This window comes from Passer montanus, unplaced genomic scaffold, assembly GCF_014805655.1.
Source record: "Passer montanus isolate IOZ18808 unplaced genomic scaffold, ASM1480565v1 scaffold183, whole genome shotgun sequence".
NCBI classification, from domain to species: Eukaryota; Metazoa; Chordata; class Aves; order Passeriformes; family Passeridae; genus Passer; species Passer montanus.
The window spans coordinates 57,958-75,557 of record NW_024365715.1 but is presented as its reverse complement, the minus strand read 5'-3'; the positions used below and the strand labels follow the sequence as shown (position 1 = coordinate 75,557).

The 17,600-nt window shown below is 55.8% G+C and overlaps 1 protein-coding gene across 1 annotated transcript; it reads left to right on the top strand.

Annotated features, from left to right (window-relative positions):
* Positions 1-3,836: 3,836 nt before the first annotated feature.
* Positions 3,837-9,087, top strand: AQP5 (aquaporin 5). Its single transcript, XM_039705737.1, has 4 exons — positions 3,837-5,151; positions 6,422-6,583; positions 6,811-6,894; positions 8,403-9,087. The coding sequence occupies exons 1-4, from the start codon at positions 4,789-4,791 to the stop codon at positions 8,586-8,588; spliced, it is 795 nt and encodes a 264-aa protein (XP_039561671.1). The 5' UTR covers positions 3,837-4,788; the 3' UTR covers positions 8,589-9,087.
* Positions 9,088-17,600: the final 8,513 nt, after the last annotated feature.

Genomic DNA, 17,600 nt, shown 5'->3' with positions numbered 1-17,600 from the left:
TTGATTTCCCCATTTCCCAGTAGTCCATGTACTGTCCCCAGTTTTCTACTGTGAAACCTTGGGCAGAAAACTCAGAGCCAGGGGATTGTGTGAAAATCTTGGCTTTTCATAGAACCTTGGGAGGGTTTGAGTGGGAAGGAACCTTAAAGTTCATCCTGTCCCAAACCCCTGCCATGGGCAGGGACATCTCCCACTGTCCCAGGCTGCTCCAAGCCCTGTCCAGCCTGGCCTTGGGCACTGCCAGGGATCCAGGGCAGCCACAGCTGCTCTGGGAAAACCATTGCAGGGCCTCTGCAGTCTCACAGCCAGAATTCCTTCCCAATCTCCCACCCAGCCCTGCCCTCTGCACTGGGAGCCATTCCCTGTGTCCTGTCCCTCCATCCCTGTCCCCAGCCCCTCTCCAGCTCTCCTGGAGCCCCTCAGGCCCTGCAGGGGCTTTGAGCTCTCCCTGCAGTGGGGTGAGCACCCCCAGCTCTCCCAGCCTGGCTCCAGAGGGGCTCCAGCCCTGAGCAGCTCCGTGGCCTCCTCTGGGCTCTCTCCAGCAGCTCCTCATCCTCCTGTGCAGGACCCGGGGCAGGGGCAGCTCTGCAGGTGGGGTCTCACCTGGGCACAGGGGCAGAACCCCCCCTCTGGGGGGCTCACTCCAGGCTCAGGGGTCTCTGGGTCCTGTCCAGCTCTCATCCCCCAGAATGTTTTTAGGAGTTTCCAGATTCCTGCAGTGATATCAAGAACTTGTTACTTTAATTAGGTGATTCATTTATATCAGGTAATTCAGAGCCAGGTTCTGATTTCAGGCCCCTCTGTCTTTGTGCAGCAGCAGCTCCTCCAGGCCAGGTGGGATGGCAGTGCCAAGGGGAGGGGGAAAATCACCTTCCCAGGAACATCTCCCCACATCCTTCCCATTTATTCCAGGGTGTGCTCCTTGTAAACCAAGGAAGGACTGCACGGGTGAAGACATTTCCACAGCAAACAGCTTTACAGAGGAAAAACACCACTCCCCCCAGCTCTGATTCCTGAGGACACAACAAACGGCCCAAAGGAATTCCAAGTGAGCAGAAGGGGGCCTTGGGATGTCTCTGGTGCTGGTGGCTTTGCTGGAAAGGGCTGGACCTGAAAATCAGGACACCAGGGGTTCATCCCACCTTTCCCGCTGTGTGGTTTGATTTTCCAACCGGGCTTTGCTTTCCCTGACACTCATTATCCCATGGGAGAATTTAACAGAGGTTTCAATGCAAATGAACTCCTGGGGGGCCAGAGCAGCCCCAGAGCTGCCCTGAGCAGCAGGAGTTACTGAGCAAAGAGCAGAGCTGTCATTAAGCTTTGCCACCAGTCAGCATTAAAGAGCGTTCAGGTGGCATCCAGAGCAGGGGTTAGCAGGTCACTGCCACCCCTGGCAGCCACAGGGGGCTGCAGGGGCAGGGACAGCAGCAGGGGACGTGGGGACAGCCCCAGAGCTCAGTGTCACAGCGTTCTGGCTCTGAAGGCAGCACTAAAGGAAGGCAAAGCCTCGTTGCTGCAGGGCAGGAGAAAGTGGAAACGCCGCCAGCCCCAGGCCAGCGGTGTCATCACTCAGCTTCAAAGACAGGGCAGCAGATGGCGGTCAGATAAGAGGGATCCTTGAAATCCCCATCTGAAACACCTGCACAGGGGCATCCCAAAGCAGCAGAAAACCCTTCCCTGCAGCCCTCGAACTGAGGATCACCAGGGCAAAGTTTGCTGCTTCTGCTCTGTGGTATTTCAGTTTTTCCTTATCAATTCCTCATTGCAAAATGCTGGAGCTGAGCCAGCAAGAAACACCTTTTCTCTTGAAAAACTGAACCAAACTTTCTCTTCTGATGTCATCCCAACCAAGGTCATTGGGTCATCTAATCCCCGCTCATGACTTTAGGTCATGGCTTGGACTTGAAGATCTCAGAGGTCTTTTCCAGCTCAATTAATTGTGTGTTTCTGATCCCAGTCCCAGCAGAATTGGTGTCTCCTGCTCAGGACATCCTGTCACTGTTGTTATTCCTGCCTCTATTACTGGGCCAGTTTTAAGGTCCTTGGCTGAGGTAAGAGCCAGGTGAGGAGGAAATCCCAAACCCTGGCTCAGCAGCGTTTGTAACCTGAATTGGGAGCAGCCTCTGCCAGGCCCCAAGGTGCAGCACAGAGCTGAACTCACCAGAAAAAGCGAGGAAATGCAAATTAACAGCAGCAAATTAAGAGCAGCAAATTCACAACAGCCCCACACAGGCTCCAACAACGAGCTGGGTGACAGCAGGGACTGCCAGGGGCTGGCACAGGGTGGCCTCAGTGACACAGAGCCTCCCTGGGCGAGGCAGCCCCAGGTGAGGATGAGGCAGCAGCTGCCTCCCTCCCACCCCCTCCCCACTTTGGGGTCCCTCTCCTGAGTGGGAGATTGGGGCAGGTTTTGGTTGTGTTGTTTGTCTGCCGATGCCAGCGAGGAGGGAGGAGGAGGAGGAAGGAGGCAGCCAAACCTGCCCTTGTTGCCAAAAGCCTCCTGCGCTGTCTCCTGCAGGGCGGGTGAGGCGAGGTGTGTGTGACCCCTGCACGTGGGTGTCCGTCTGTCAGCACCGGCCTGCCCCAGGCCTGCAGCACCTTGCCCAATTCCATTAAACCTGACACATCAAAGCACTTTCAGTTCAGCCAAGCTCCTCGGGTGGCATGGAGCCACGCAGAGGACAGGGAGCCTTCCAAGTGCCAGGGCTGGCATCGGAGGAGGCAAGCAGGAATGCCCCAGTTAGAAAAGGTTCCCGAACTGCCTCGGGAGCAGAGGCTTTGCATGGTGTGTTTTCCGGAAGTTTTCCCCGTCATTCCCAGCCCTATGTGATCATATCTCCTAGTCAGCTGCAGGATTTTGCTTGTTATTATCCACGCTTGGGAGGCTGGAAGGGCAATTTTTTGGCCTTTCAGCCGAAGCGAGGAGTGTGCTGGAGGAGCACACTCAGCAAAATGCAGCTGCCACCAAGGGATGGGGACATCGAGGAAGGGTTTGAAGGATGGGAACAGGGATCATTTTATCCAGCTGGAGCCACAGACAGGGCTGAAGGGAAGTGGCAAGTAATTACCACCCTGGAATCCGGCCAGGGTGTCTTGAAATACCAGCTTGCAAAACTTTCACCAAAACACGCCAACGGACCAGGTGTTTCGAGGATAACAGATCTGGGCTTTGACTCTGCAATCAGCCCCAGGATCAGCAGATCCAGGAGAAAATCATTATCAGGAACTAAGGCTGTAACAGATCCTCAGTCCCTCGAGGCCCTCCAGGTCTGTTTTGCTCAGGATTTTGGGTACAAAGGAAGAAAAAAGCTCATTTATTTCCAGTCCTGGACAAGAAGTTCCTTCTCCTTGCTCTGGACAGGAATCCTCCAGGTGTTTGACCCCCCCAGGCTTCATCAGAAGGCAGCAGTGAATCCAACTTTTTGGATTTAGGGAGGATTTTACCCATGTCCAATTGGTTTACAACTTTTACCAACGCAGAGCTTTGCTCCCTGAGTGCTGCAGTGTGGCTGCCCCTGCAGAGGGACCTGGCAGCCAGGGATAAAACCAGCCTGGGCATCATTTGGGAAAGGAAAAGTGGATCAACCGAGCAAGGAGAGCAGATCTGGCACCCAAAGCCATCTAAAAAAAAATATCCTGGCACAAGGCTTCGAGGGCTATGAGAGAACCAAGAATTCTTTGTTAAGTGTTACCTGAGACCTTTTCCACCAGATCCATGTGCACAGCCCTGAGAGCCTCCCCTGCCCCTCCCTGCCAGCCAAGCATCTGCCAATGTATTGGTTTGGGATGGAGGGCAGCGCCCCAGGAACATGAAAGGGGATGTGTAAACACAGCCTGTGTCCATGCAGAGCCTGTGCCTGGGTGCTGGCATTCCCAGGAGCAAAATCATTGCTCATTGAGCAAGAGCTGGAAGGGCAGAAAGAAAAGGAAAGGGCACAGGGTGACGGGGAGGAGACACCATTCCCAACTGCACGCCCCAACTCCAGCACTTGTTCCAGTGCTCTGGAAGGAGCAGCAGAAAGGAAAGAGAGCAGAGGCTCCCAGCCAGGCTCTGCACCAGGAGCCCTCTCCATGCTATTTCTCCATCTGCACACCTCCAGCAGCTCCGGCTCATCTACAGCTCCCCAGATGGACAAAGATTCCCCCAAACCCTCCCCTGCTCCCTGGACAACTGCAAACCACTTATTTCCTGGAGCTGAGCTCTCTTGACAGCCTGGGAGAAGCTCCAGGTGTTTGATTTTCCTTTACATTTCAAGGTTCCATGGAAATTGAACACACACGGAGCCCAACCCTAGCAGAGCTCCTCCAGCCCAACAAGGGTTTTCCAGCAGGAGGAGTGTGCAAGCACAGGGACGGAAGGGAGGGAGCAAAGATTAACTACACCTGTGCTAGTGAAACACCCAGGACCTGGCGAGAGGCAGGAAAAGCCAAAAGCAGAGGAGGGAGCTCAGCCTCGTTATGCAACCTCGTTATTTAACGACCACAGAGACACCCTATAGGGGCTCTTTGTTTGCAGAGGGAAAGGAGAGAAATACCACCAATATCTGAGTCACAGGTTCACCAAGAGGCTCTGAAGACATTTTCAGGTGGAAACTTTTGCATGTTCACATGGTAATTTGGGAGGACTGGCTAATCCCCTGGCTCCACCCACCACCCTGTAACACAGCTCCTGCTGCTCTTGCATATATAGATAGGTATGGCCCTACACCCGGCTGCACACACCAGAGCCCGGGCACACAGCAATCCTAAACTTTCTTCCTCCCTGGCTGCCCTCCACCTGCCCCCACCATGAAGAAGGAAATACTAACCCTGGCCTTTGCTCGAGCCGTCTTTGTGGAGTTCCTCTGCACGCTCATCTTCGTCTTCATCGGGCTGGGCTCGGCGCTGAAGTGGCCGTCAGCGCTGCCCAGCATCCTGCAGATCGCGCTGGCCTTCGGGCTGGCCATCGGCACCTTGGTGCAGGCCTTCGGCCACATCAGCGGCGCCCACATCAACCCCGCCGTGACCATCGCCTTCTTCGTAGGCAACCAGATCTCCCTGCTCCGCACGCTGCTCTACGTTGTGGCCCAGCTGGTCGGGGCCATCGCCGGCGCCGGGATCCTCTACGGCGTCACCCCCGCCAACACCCGCGGCAACCTGGCCATCAACGCAGTGAGTCCCTGCCCGGGGCACTCCCCTCTTCCCTTGCCTTCCCTTTGGCACCGGCACGGGGAGGAGAATCGGTCGGGATGGATCCTCAGTGCTCTGTCCCGCATGCACAGCGGGCTGGGAATGGGACCGGAGTGAAGCTGAGCTCTGACATGACGGCTTTATTGTGCGAGTGATGAGTGGGATGTTTTTCCCTCCTTTAATGAGGGCTTCCTCTGTCCTGAGGGCCCCGTGAGTCACCCGCACCACTGAGATGTGCGCAGTGCAGCCTCTCCACCTGGAGATTAGCGCGGGACAGGAGCCGTGCCAGCAGCAGGGGAAGGGAGGGAGCAGAGCCCAGTCAGACCAGTATGGGCAGCAGGAGCAGGAGCCCACTGGAACCAGAGCACTGGGGGAGCTGAGAACAGAGACGGGCGGGGAGAGTGGTGGGGAAGAGCTGGAGAAGGAGCAAGGGCAGGACAGTGTCAAGGGGCTGCTCCCAGGGGAGGAGGGGGGACAGCAGGACCCTCGGAGATAAGCAGGAATGAAGCACGGCCTGAAACCCTCGGGGCAGTGCTGGAGAACATCTGCAATGAAAGCAGTGGAGCTGCTGCTCCAGCCACAGACAGGCCTGGACCCCTGGGGGCAGCACAGACGTGTCAGAGGGTTTGGTCACTGGCATGAGGAGCTCCAATGCCTCTCATTCCACAGGTTCCACATCCCAAACAAGCCAGATTGAGATAAAAAATGATCCGTGATGGGTTGGGTCACTTTGTCCTTTTCATGTCCACTGGGGTCGAGTTTCCCTGAGAGTCCCCAGGGTTTTGTGCAGAGTCCCTGGGACAGAAAAGCCATCCCAGCCCATGACCTTCATCCCAACCTTCTCCCTCCATCCCATCCCAGCTGCTCCTCATCCTCCTGGGCAGGTGCTCCACAAAGTGCAGGGCAGAAGTCAGGGTGCAACAGCCTGCAAAGATCAAATAAATGCAGGAAAAAGGGGATTTGGTGGGAAAGCACTCAGTGTTGTGGAGACAGGGAAGTGGAGAGACATGTGGAGAGCCCAGGGGAGGGACAGGCTAGGGGGAGAGACGGATCTTGGAGAATTGCAAAGAAAGAAAGATAATTTCTTTCCTTTCAGAGAAGGAACAGGGAGCTCAAGCAGGGGTTGGGCAGGGCCCCTGCGGGTTTTCTCTTCCAACTTCACCCTCCCAAACCTCCCGGCAAAGCACCCAGGAGCCCTCCTGATAGTGCCGAGCCCTGGGAGGGTTAATTATTGTGGCTCTCATGGTTCCAGCTCAACACCAACGTAACCCCAGGCCAGGCCCTGGTGGTGGAGATCATCCTCACCTTCCAGCTGGCCGCCTGCATCTTCGCATCCACGGACAACCGGCGCAGCGGCGTCGGCTCCCCCGCGCTGTCCATCGGCCTCTCGGTCACCCTGGGCCACCTGGTGGGGGTGAGTCCAGGGGGAGGGTCCTGCGAGCACAGAGCTTCCCAAAAGGCCCTCGTGCAGCTGGTCCTGAGCGAGCTGCTCTGGAGGAGCAAACACAGGACATCTTGGGGTCTTTTGTGGTGAGGGGTCATCTCCAGCTCTCCCTGACACCATCAGGGGTCACTCAGTCGCTGCTCCCAAAGGGTGGCCCCTATCTGCTCCTTAACCCAGGGTTCTTTCCACCCCTCCAGATTTACTTCACCGGCTGCTCCATGAACCCTGCGCGCTCCTTCGGGCCCGCCGTCGTCACCAGGAGGTTCAGCCCCGCGCACTGGGTGGGTGTTGGTGGCACTGGGGACAGGGACTGCTGGGGACCACATGGGGACAGGGCAGGGACTGCTGTGGGAATGGCAGGGGCGGGGGTTCAGAGCCCACCCCAGGCAGGAAGGATTAAAAGGGGCTGGAGAAGGAGGGAGGTTTTGCCCCCTGATGCATCGGGAACAGTTAATCCCCGGGCACAGAGCCAGCCAGGGGACAGAAATGAGCCCATCCCAGGGTAGCTTGGGTGGGAACAACCTAAAAACTCATCCAGTCCCACCCCATGCCACGGGCAGGGGCACCTTCCACCAGCCCATGTTGCTCCAAGCCCCATCCAACCCAGCCTCGGACACTTCCAGGCACAGAAATCAGCCGTGGTGCCCTCTGAGCACCATTGGTGCATCATCTGAGGGGAAGGAAGCCCACAGAGGAGACCAGCTTAGCCCTTCCTCTCAGCCAGCACTTCCTGCAAGCTCAGCCCCAGACTCACAGAGCAGGTTTGGCCCTCATTGAGCACAGACTGGGGGAGTTTCAGCCCAGGAGGTCTCTGGAACAGGTATTTTCCTCTCTGTGTGGCAGGAGATGTGGAGCAGGGATGGATGGATGGATGGATGGATGGATGATGGATGGATGGATGGATGGAGGGATGGATGGATGGATGATGGATGGACGGATGGATGGATGGATGGATGGATGGATGGACGGATGGATGATGGATGGATGGATGGATGGAGGGATGGATGGATGGATGATGGATGGACGGATGGATGGATGGATGGATGGATGGATGGACGGATGGATGATGGATGGATGGATGGATGGAGGGATGGATGGATGGATGATGGATGGACGGATGGATGGATGGATGGATGGATGGATGGACGGATGGATGATGGATGGATGGATGGATGGAGGGATGGATGGATGGATGATGGATGGACGGATGGATGGATGGATGGATGGATGGATGGACGGATGGATGATGGATGGATGGATGGATGGAGGGATGGATGGATGGATGATGGATGGACGGATGGATGGATGGATGGATGGATGGATGGACGGATGGATGATGGATGGATGGATGGATGGAGGGATGGATGGATGGATGATGGATGGACGGATGGATGGATGGATGGATGGATGGATGGACGGATGGATGATGGATGGATGGATGGATGGAGGGATGGATGGATGGATGATGGATGGACGGATGGATGGATGGATGGATGGATGGATGGACGGATGGATGATGGATGGATGGATGGATGGAGGGATGGATGGATGGATGATGGATGGACGGATGGATGGATGGATGGATGGATGGATGGACGGATGGATGATGGATGGATGGATGGATGGAGGGATGGATGGATGGATGATGGATGGACGGATGGATGGATGGATGGATGGATGGATGGACGGATGGATGATGGATGGATGGACGGATGGATGATGGTGCCATGAGCAGAGCTGGAGCAGCAGCCCCAGGAGCTCCTCTCACCACGCCCCTGTTGCTTTCCAGGTGTTCTGGGTTGGGCCCATCCTTGGGGCTTGCTTGGCCTCCCTGCTCTACTTCTACATCCTGGTCCCCTACTGCATGAACATGTCTGACAGGGTGGCCATCATCAAGGGCACCTACGAGTCCGAGGAGGAGTGGGAGGAGCAGCGGGAGGAGAGGAAGAAGTCCATGGAGCTGACCCCGCCATAAGAGCAGCTGGCAAAGCCAAGCCGAGGGAGGGGAGGAAGGCCCACCCGTGGGCTCGTGTGTGCCCCAAAGCCAGGCAACCACCACACCCAGCTGCAGCTGCTGCCTCTTCATCCAGACCTTCCCATCCAGGCCCCGTGGAAGGCCAGGGGCAGGGGGCTCTCTGTGTGTGTAAAGAACCCCTGCATGAGCTCTAGAACCTCCCCAGCTTCCCCACAGCCACAAAGCCCCTCAGCCAGGCCCTGGCACCCTTGGCTCCAGCTCTGCCCTCCCGGTGCAGCTCTGCACCATGGCAGGGCCCCACACCCCACAGTGGGCACCTGCAGGACCTCACCTGGCCCAGGTATGGGAACACCTGGGGGGCCCCGGGGGAAGGGGAACAACTGCTTAGGGCAGGGGGGTGCAGCTACCCCCAGCCCAGGGGCTGCTCGTAGATGCTCTTTCACCTTTCCTGGTGCTGGGAGTCCTTTTTATTCCCAAAAGAATGAGACTTTTTGGATTATGTGTTGAGATCTTTGTATTATAGTTTATTATTTATTGCAAATAAAGAAAAGTTAAAAAAATAAAAAAAAAAACCAAACAAAAAAAAATTCCTGGGTGCAAATCAGCTCAAGTCTCAAAGTTTAGGAAGGAAAACAGATTGAGCTGGGCACAAACTCATCCCAGAGAGTCAGGGAAATAGCAAAGGCTCAGACCCTGGCTCCTGTGGAGCTGGTTGGTTGGGAGGGGAAAACATGAATCTGGGAAGGATAAGTGGGTGCCTGTGCTGGAGCAGGGAAGAGCAGCAGGTGCAGGGCAGCTGGGAGTCCACCCGGGGCTGGAAGGAGCAGGAGCCATCCTTCCAGCGCTTCCAACCCTTCCCACACAGCCAGTTTGACTCCAGCCGTACCAGTTCTCCCAGACAGCTCCACGGGTGCCCTCAAAAAGTGACCCACAACTCCCCAGCCCCTCCGCTGTGCCAAACCCACACCTTCACCTGACCTTCTGCTCTGGCCCTGCTCTTCCAGTTCTACCACAACCCTCTGCCAGAGCAGCTCCCGGCACAGGGACAGGGACACCGGCACAGGGACACCGGGACACCGGCACAGGGACACTGGGACACCAGCACAGGGACACTGGGACAGGGACACCGGCACAGGGACACCGGGACACTGGCACAGGGACACTGGGACAGGGGCACAGGGACACCAGGACACCAGGACAAGGACACTGTCACGGGGACAGGGACACCAGGACAGGGACACTGGCGGAGGGACACCAGGACAGGGACACCAGGACAGAGACACTGTCACAGGACAGGGACACTGTCACAGGGACAGGACACCAGGACAGGGACACCCACCCCGGCCCCACTCCCCAGATCCAGCCCCTCCTCCTGCTGCCAAGGGGAGGTTCCCACCGGGGACCCCCAGGGACGGGGAGACTCTCCCCTGGGAGCTCCCCCAACCCGGAGGGTCCTGCAGCCTTGGCCGGGGGTATGGGCAGCCTCACCTGGATTTTGACACCCTGGACCTGCACTCCCAGCTGAGCCTGGGAGCGGCACCTTCACTCCCCCAGCTGCCCCCAGAAGGGGTTGGGGACAAGCAGGAGGAGGAAGGGAGGTACAAGAGCCCTTTGGGTCAGCAGCAGGGCAGGAAATTAAACCCTGCAACCCCCCCAAGTGTCCTCAGGGGTGGGCTGAGGACCCCCCCACACCTCAGTTTCCCTTTTTGAGGGATATTTGGCCATGTTCCCATGAGGAGATGGGAAAAAACACAGCCCTGGGGAGATTAAAGCAAATCCCAGAGATGCCCTCTCAGGGGCTGGGGCAGGGCAGCCCCCCAAAACCTGCACCCCCAGTGTGCTTCCCCTGCACCCCAGGACCCTCAGGATGCACCCAAAGGGTGCATTCAGCCCCTACAAAGTGGGAATCTTGGCCATTCCCCTGATTCTGGAGCTCTGAACCCCATCCATCCCCACTCCAGAGCAGGGATGGGGGAGCCCCAGTGGGAACAGGGGAGCACCACCCCCCACCAGCTGTGCCCAGCCCCCCCAGTCCCTCCAGGTGATCACCAGCAGGGGAAGGAGCCCGGGCTGGGTGTGAGCCCTCCCGGGATGAATCAGAGGCTCCTGCACCTCCAGCTCTGTGTCAGCACAAAAACCATCCAGGGCCCAGCCCTGAGCCCAGCTCGGGCACTGCCAGGGGGATTCGGGGTCAGTGGGACCCCAAAGCAGGGCAGGTGCAGCTGAGCCCAGCAGGAGCAGAGCCCAGAGCTCCTTCCCCCCCCAGCTTCCCTGGCCCTGAGGATTTGATCCAGGCAGGGAGGTGAATTTAATCCAGACTGGATTTTGGCATCCAGCAAACCCCGTGACCTCACCTGGCCAGGGCAGGGCCCAGGGGCAGGGCTGGGAAAGGACTGAGGGCCTCCCACCTGTCCTCACCTGTCCAGGAATGGGAACAGCAGCACTTGAAAACCAATGGAGAATTTATTATTACTACTTCTTTAACATTCCAGCTTCTTCAGACTAATTTTTAATTAGATTGGAAGGCTGGGAGGCAGCAGTGCCCCACTCACTCCCTGAGCAGAAACTGGCTTTTCATGGAAAAATCCACCTTTATTTCAGCAGAAACAGCAAGGCCAGGTACAAACCTGTGTGTTCACACTGACTTACCTGCAGTGCTGTGCTGGTTTTCCTGCTTCTCCCTAAAACAGGGGTTTCCATTCCATTCCATTTCCCTCCCTAAACCACACAGCTCCACCATTGTTTGGGATATTAAAAGGTGAATTACATTTTATTACCAGCTTTTTACCCTAATTTAAGTGTTTCTCACCAGGTAAAACCACTCCAAAGGCACCTCATTACCATTCCTGCGTGGTTTTGCTCTAATTAAGGGTTATTCCCTGAACGTGCCCACGAGCAGCTGCTCTGCTCTTAAGAAGATTTCACAGATAATTCCTCACTCCTGAGTACCTTTTCCATCCTCAGGTAATCACTGCTCAGCTTTAAAAAATGGATTCTTTTCTTTTTTTCTGGAGGGAGGACAAGCCAAATCATTTCCACAAGTTGCAACAGTCTGGAAACTTCACATTTTTAATACATCAAAGGCCTTACAGGTCTATTTAAGTCTAATTAAGAAAGATCTCCACTAGATAATTTAAATTCCCTGAACCCCAAGTTTTCAGGACAGGGGAAGGAACCAGGGCCATGAGAAGAAGCAAAATTCAGTAGAAATGACCCAGTTAAGGATTTTTCTGTGGGATGCAGGAGCTTCTTTGTTTCTGCTCCTTGCAGAGGGTGAGGCCCAGCTCAATCCATGAGGGAGCAGGGACAGAGCTCCTCATCTGGGACACATCCCTTCCACCCTGCTCCCAGCTCCAGCTATTTTGTGTCCCTGGATGCTTTGCTTGAATCCTCAGGTCTGGAGAGCAGAGCCTGGTTTCACCTGGAAGCTCAGCCCAGCTCACTGGAAGGTGAGGAGAAAACAACCCAGGAAATCCCAGAGAGGGAGAAAAGCCTCACAGGGGGCTTGAATCCCAGCTGGGAAATCCCAGCAGCCCAGGGAGCAGTTCCCTGCTGCAGGAGGAATTCCAGGGCTGCTCTGGAGAGCCCCGAGCAAGCAGAGAGCAGCTCAGGAGCACCACGAAGGAGCTGAGCCAGAGGAGAGAACTGAGAACACAGAACAGAACCCAAAACACAGAACAGAGCCCAGAACTCAGAATAAAGAACACAGAACAAAGAACCCAGAACAGAGCTCAAGGCTCCACACCAGGAAACTTTATTCCTGCAAATACTGACATTTCCAGAGCATTTCCAGGGTTGAAATGTCACTGGAGAGGAGGGAGCTGTGCCCCAGGAGGAGAACCCGGCCTGGGTGTTGGCATTAGTCACAGCACAGGCTGTGCCAGCACCCACCTCCTCCAGAGCCTTCCTCCTCCTACTCAGCCTCTTCCCAGCCTGTTGTGCCATGAGATCCCTCGTTAGGAGCCAGGAAACAGCTCCCAGGCCACCAAGGGACAACAGCCACCCTTCCTGTTGTCACCCCGGCCAGGAACACGGCCTCTGCCTGAGCAGCACCTCCTGGAATTTGTGTTTGGCTCCCTGGCTCAGTTCACGGGGATCTGGGGGTCAGGCTGGGCACCCCCCAGTGCTGCCAGTGCCACCAGTGCCCTGCCTGGTCCCCACAGTGCACAGAGACCCCAGTGTGTGCATGGCAACACCATCATTCATGGGAAGGTGAGAGCTGCCCAAAAACACCCTGGGCATTGACGAGGCGAAGGGCCGGAGATGTCCAGAGAGCAGGGAGGGCAAGAGGAGATCCAAAGGTGCTTCTGTTCCCACTAAACACCTCCCACAGCCCCCAAATGCCTCTTTAATGACTCCCAACTTTAATAAGTCCCAACTCCTACAGCCCAAAAAATGCTTCTTTAATAAATCCCAACAGCTTTAGTGAGTCCCAACTTAGCTTTTAATAAGTCCCAACTCAACTCTAATAAGTTCCAACTCCTTCAGCCCCAAAACCACTTATTTCAAGCCAGAACAGCTGGGAGTTTTTAGCAGATGTCCCAAGGTGGGGACCAGGAGGGGACAGGCGTCCCCCTGCCCTGGCTGAGCCCTGGGTGCTCTGGAGCAGCACCCCTGGGAGAGCGAAGGGTGCCGAGGGCATCTCCTGCTGCCCTCTGCTGGGATTGCCCGTGGGGAAAGGACAGGTGGCAGGAAAACCCTCCCCAAAACAGCCCCAGCTGAGGGAAAACCCCTCTGTTGTTTCCACCCACCCTTCCTAAAGCTCAGCCCCAGCACCCCATGGGCACGGAGGTTCCTCCCTGGCGTTTGGGGACTCCGCTCACGCTGCCGCCGGCGCGCTCTTCCCGCTGCCAAGTTTCCTCTTGCTCAAGGTTTTGCCTCGGCTTTCCAGGATCAGTTTGTTCTTAATCACCCTCCAAACAAAGTCCAGGCGGCTCCTCTGAGGGCTGCTGGTGATGGCATCAATAAAAATCAAGAGTAATAAGAAGGGAAGATAAAGGCGCCCCGCAGGCCTGAGCTTGGCCTAACAAAGGGGCTTTGTTGGGAAAGGTCAGCTGGAGCTGCGAGGGTTTCCCAGGCTGGAGAAAGCAAGAACCCAGCAGGCAAGGAGGGGATTAAACTCAGCTTTGTTAAACCACAGCCTGGGGTGAGGTGTCGGAGCTGCCCCAGCTCCTCCAGCCAGGTTTTGAGCTGGGTTCCTCCAAAACAAGAGCTCTGCAAGCTCCGTGCCTCCATCCAGCCCCAGGATGTGCAGGAAAAGGAGGACAGGACCTCGAGGGTCCTCTGCATGCTCAGAACCACTCGGGAGAACTGGGACTTGATCCATGGCAGAAACAACCCCTGAAAAATCACCGCAAACCAGCAAAATAAACCAAATTAATCCCCTGGCACGAGGCCTCCAGGATCCAGGCCCGGCTCTGCCACTTGACATTAATCCTGCTTGGCAAAGGCCAAGGGAGCTCCTGTGCCCAAGAGCAAGGTGCAGCTGCAGGTTGGGATAAAGCCCTCTTGTGCAGCCAGGATTAAAAATGGGGATGAAAACAAACTTCAATGTCCGGCACAATCAGCCTTTTCTAAAATGTCAGCAAGAAAAAAAAATAAATCAATTCCTCTTCCCCAACAAATCTTTCAGCTTGTACCAGCGGGGATTTTTCCCTCCTTCCCAGGAGCTGGTTTCTCTCGGGACAGGGCTGTTGGTTCCCTGCCATGCAGCCAAAAATGAGAAATGAGCCCTTTCTCCATTCTTTTTTTCTTAATTCCTTATTTTTTAAGCTACTTATCCCAACAGCCAATTGTTTCCTCACCGGGAGCCCCCCATTTGGAGATCAGAGTCCACAGGAATTCTGAAAGCTGTTATCACCCTCATGGGTGATGAAGGGATATAAAACCCAGCTTGTTTTCTTATCTCTTGGAACAGAAAACGCTGGTGTGTTTCGCAAAGGAGCCCTGTAGGAACAGTTAATCAGTGGATAAAAGCGTGTTGGGTGTGCAAACACAGCCTTATCCCACTGCTGACATCAGGCCTTGCATCTCCACGGCTTTGCCCTGGATTTTTGCCACATTGTGCTTGGATTTTGAGCTCAGCTGCAGAGCTGGGCTCTCTCTGCAGCAGCAGAGCTGTGCTGGGGTTTGCTCATCCCTGCTGCACCATCCAACCCCCAAATGCTCTTGTTTCCATGCTTTCCTGCATGGAAACGAGGGTGAACCTGAGAACTCCCCTCCGTGAGCAGCCACCCTGACTGACCCCAGGCTTTGCAGCAGGACAAGGTCTGGGTGTGTTACCCAGAGCCTTCCCAGGGCAGGGAATGCCCCCCACCCCGGGCACGACCCCAGAACAACCCTGGAGGAGCCATCCCACAGCACCGGCATCGGCAGGAGAGAGATCCAGCGGCAAATCCAGCCCTGGGCTCCTTCAGCTCGGGCCGATGCTGTCTGGGACCAGTTCTAGTCTCAAACCCAGCCCAAGGGGGCCAAATCAGGCACTGCTGGGGGTGTCTCAGGTGGAGGCAGCTCCTGCCCCAGCCGGGGGTCCCAAATCCTCCTGCCCAACCTCTGAGGATGGTCAGGATAAATCCTGCACCCTGGGCAAATTCAGCCCAGATCTGAAACCTGAGCTCAGGCTGGGGCCAGAAGAAAGACCCCAAGGGCCTGGAGTGAGTCTAGAGCCAGGAATGGAGCTGGGGAAGGGCTGGAGCATCAGGGAAGGGTCTGGAGAACTCCTGAGGGACATGGGAGGCTCAGCCTGGAGAAGAGGAGGCTCAGGTGGGACCCTGTACAACTCCTGGACAGCCAGGGCAGCTCAGGCTCTGCTCCAGCAAACAGGGACAAGAATAAAGTGCCTGGGGAAGTTTAGGTTGGGAAATTTCCTCACTGGAAGATTGTCCAGCCCTGGCACCAGGGTAGCAGTGGAGTCATCACCCCTGGAAGTGTCCAAAACTCACGGGAATGTGGCCCTTGGGGACCTGGGTTAATGCCGCTGATGCTCTCGGAGGTTTTATCCCAGCCTGGATGATTTCTACAACCATGGGAAAAGCAGGGCTCAGACAATCCAAGGCAGCCAGAGAGCCGAACTTCCCAGCTCCAGGGGAAGGAGCCGAGGCTGAAGGGTCCTCACTGTGCATCTGCAGCTCCCGGGGCTCGTTCCTTCCCGGGGAAGAGCAGAAGCTGCAGCCAAGCCTCGGCGGCTGAGCAAACACGGGCGGCTTCTGTCCAAGCAGGCAAGTGAATCTGGAGGCACAATTTGTCATCTAATTGCAGCCACACCCCCCGGGATTAATTGCTGCATTTGAATTCAAAGCAGGGCAGATTTACGGCCCCATCAGGTTTCATCAGCCGTTACTGGTGATTGATGTCCGACTAAAAGCACTGCAAACAGCCAAAAAAAAAGAGCTCTCATGTGGTTTTTTTTCCAGAGCTAGGGGTATTTGGGTTGTTTAATCATCCCTAAGCCTGCAAAAGGGGGGAATTAAAACCTTAGCCACATTGGCTCCAGACTCCTCTGAAGGTTTTTGGCTCCTGCACGAGGGGAAGTTGCCTCGGGAGGGTGTCTAAGATTTCCACAGAATTATGGGCAGGAAGAAGAGACAGGGAAACAAAATCCTAATGTTTTTCCACATTCAAAGCCAGAGGGACATTTAGCAGAAATAAACCTTTAACCAGGATAAACCATTAACTACCATCTGCCTCTGTCTCAGATAAAGAGGGGAAATTAACCCCACCCTGCCCCAAGTTCAGCCGTTGTGAGGCTGCAGGTGTGTAAGCACCGAGGTGCTGGGTCAGAACCATCCCACAGCTTCCCAAACCAACCCTTAGCCACCCAAAACCATCCCTCAGCCACCCAAAACCATCCCTCAGCCACCCAAAACCATCCCATAACCTCCCAAAAACATCCTTCAGCCACCCAAAACCATCCCATAACCTCCCAAAAACATCAATTTCCCAAACTATCCCTCAGCAACCCAAAACCATCCCACAACCTCCCAACACCATCCCACAGCCACCCAAAAAATATTCTACACCCTCCCCAAACCATCCACAGCCACCCAAAACCACCGCACATTCTCCCAAGCCGTCCCTCAGCCACCCAAAACCATCCCATAACCTTCCAAAACCATCCCACAGCTTCCCAAAACCATCCCATAACCTCCCAAAACCATCCCACAGTCATCCAAAACCATCCCACCACCTCCCAAAACCATCCCACAGCCACCCAAAACCATCCCATAACCTTCCAAAACCATCCCACAGCTTCCCAAAACCATCCCATAACCTCCCAAAACCATCCCACAGTCATCCAAAACCATCCCACCACCTCTCCAAACCATCCCACAGCCACCCAAAACCATCCCACAGCCATCAAAAACCATCCCACAGCCACCCAAAACCTCCCCACAGCCCCCCAAAACCACCCCACAGCCATCCAAAACCATCCCACAACCTCTCCAAACCATCCCACAGCCACCCAAAACCTCCCCACAGCCCCCCAAAACCAGTGCTCAGAGCTGATGATGCCCAGAGCGGCCCAGTTCAGCTCCTGTGGGGTCCCAGTATGAACCAGCAATCGCTGGTGCTGGGTCCTGAGGGTCTGAGGCTGCTCAGAGCACCCAAGAGTTTCCCAAAAACATCTGATAGTACCCAAAAAATTCTTTCCTCCATAAAGGAGGAAAGACTTTTTTGGGTACTTTCACTGTAGGGAATGGTGCTGGGAGCACACGGAGAGTGAAGGAGCACCCAGGAGGGTCAGGGAGCAGGAGGAACCAGAGAACAGCCAGGGAGAAACAGGGAGAAACAGGGAGAAACAGGGGTCACTGAGGAGCTCCAGAGAGCAGGAGGAACCACCAAGGAGGGCCAGGGCTGGAGACCGTGCAGGGCTTGGACCCCAGGTGTTTTAGGCAGCGTGGGCTCAGCCGAGTGTGCCCCACGCCCTGCTCCACCCACCAAGGCTGGGGTTCATCCAGAAGAGGTGAAATGCACAAGTTCACCCAGGTGAGAGGACTCAACCTCCAGCCTGAC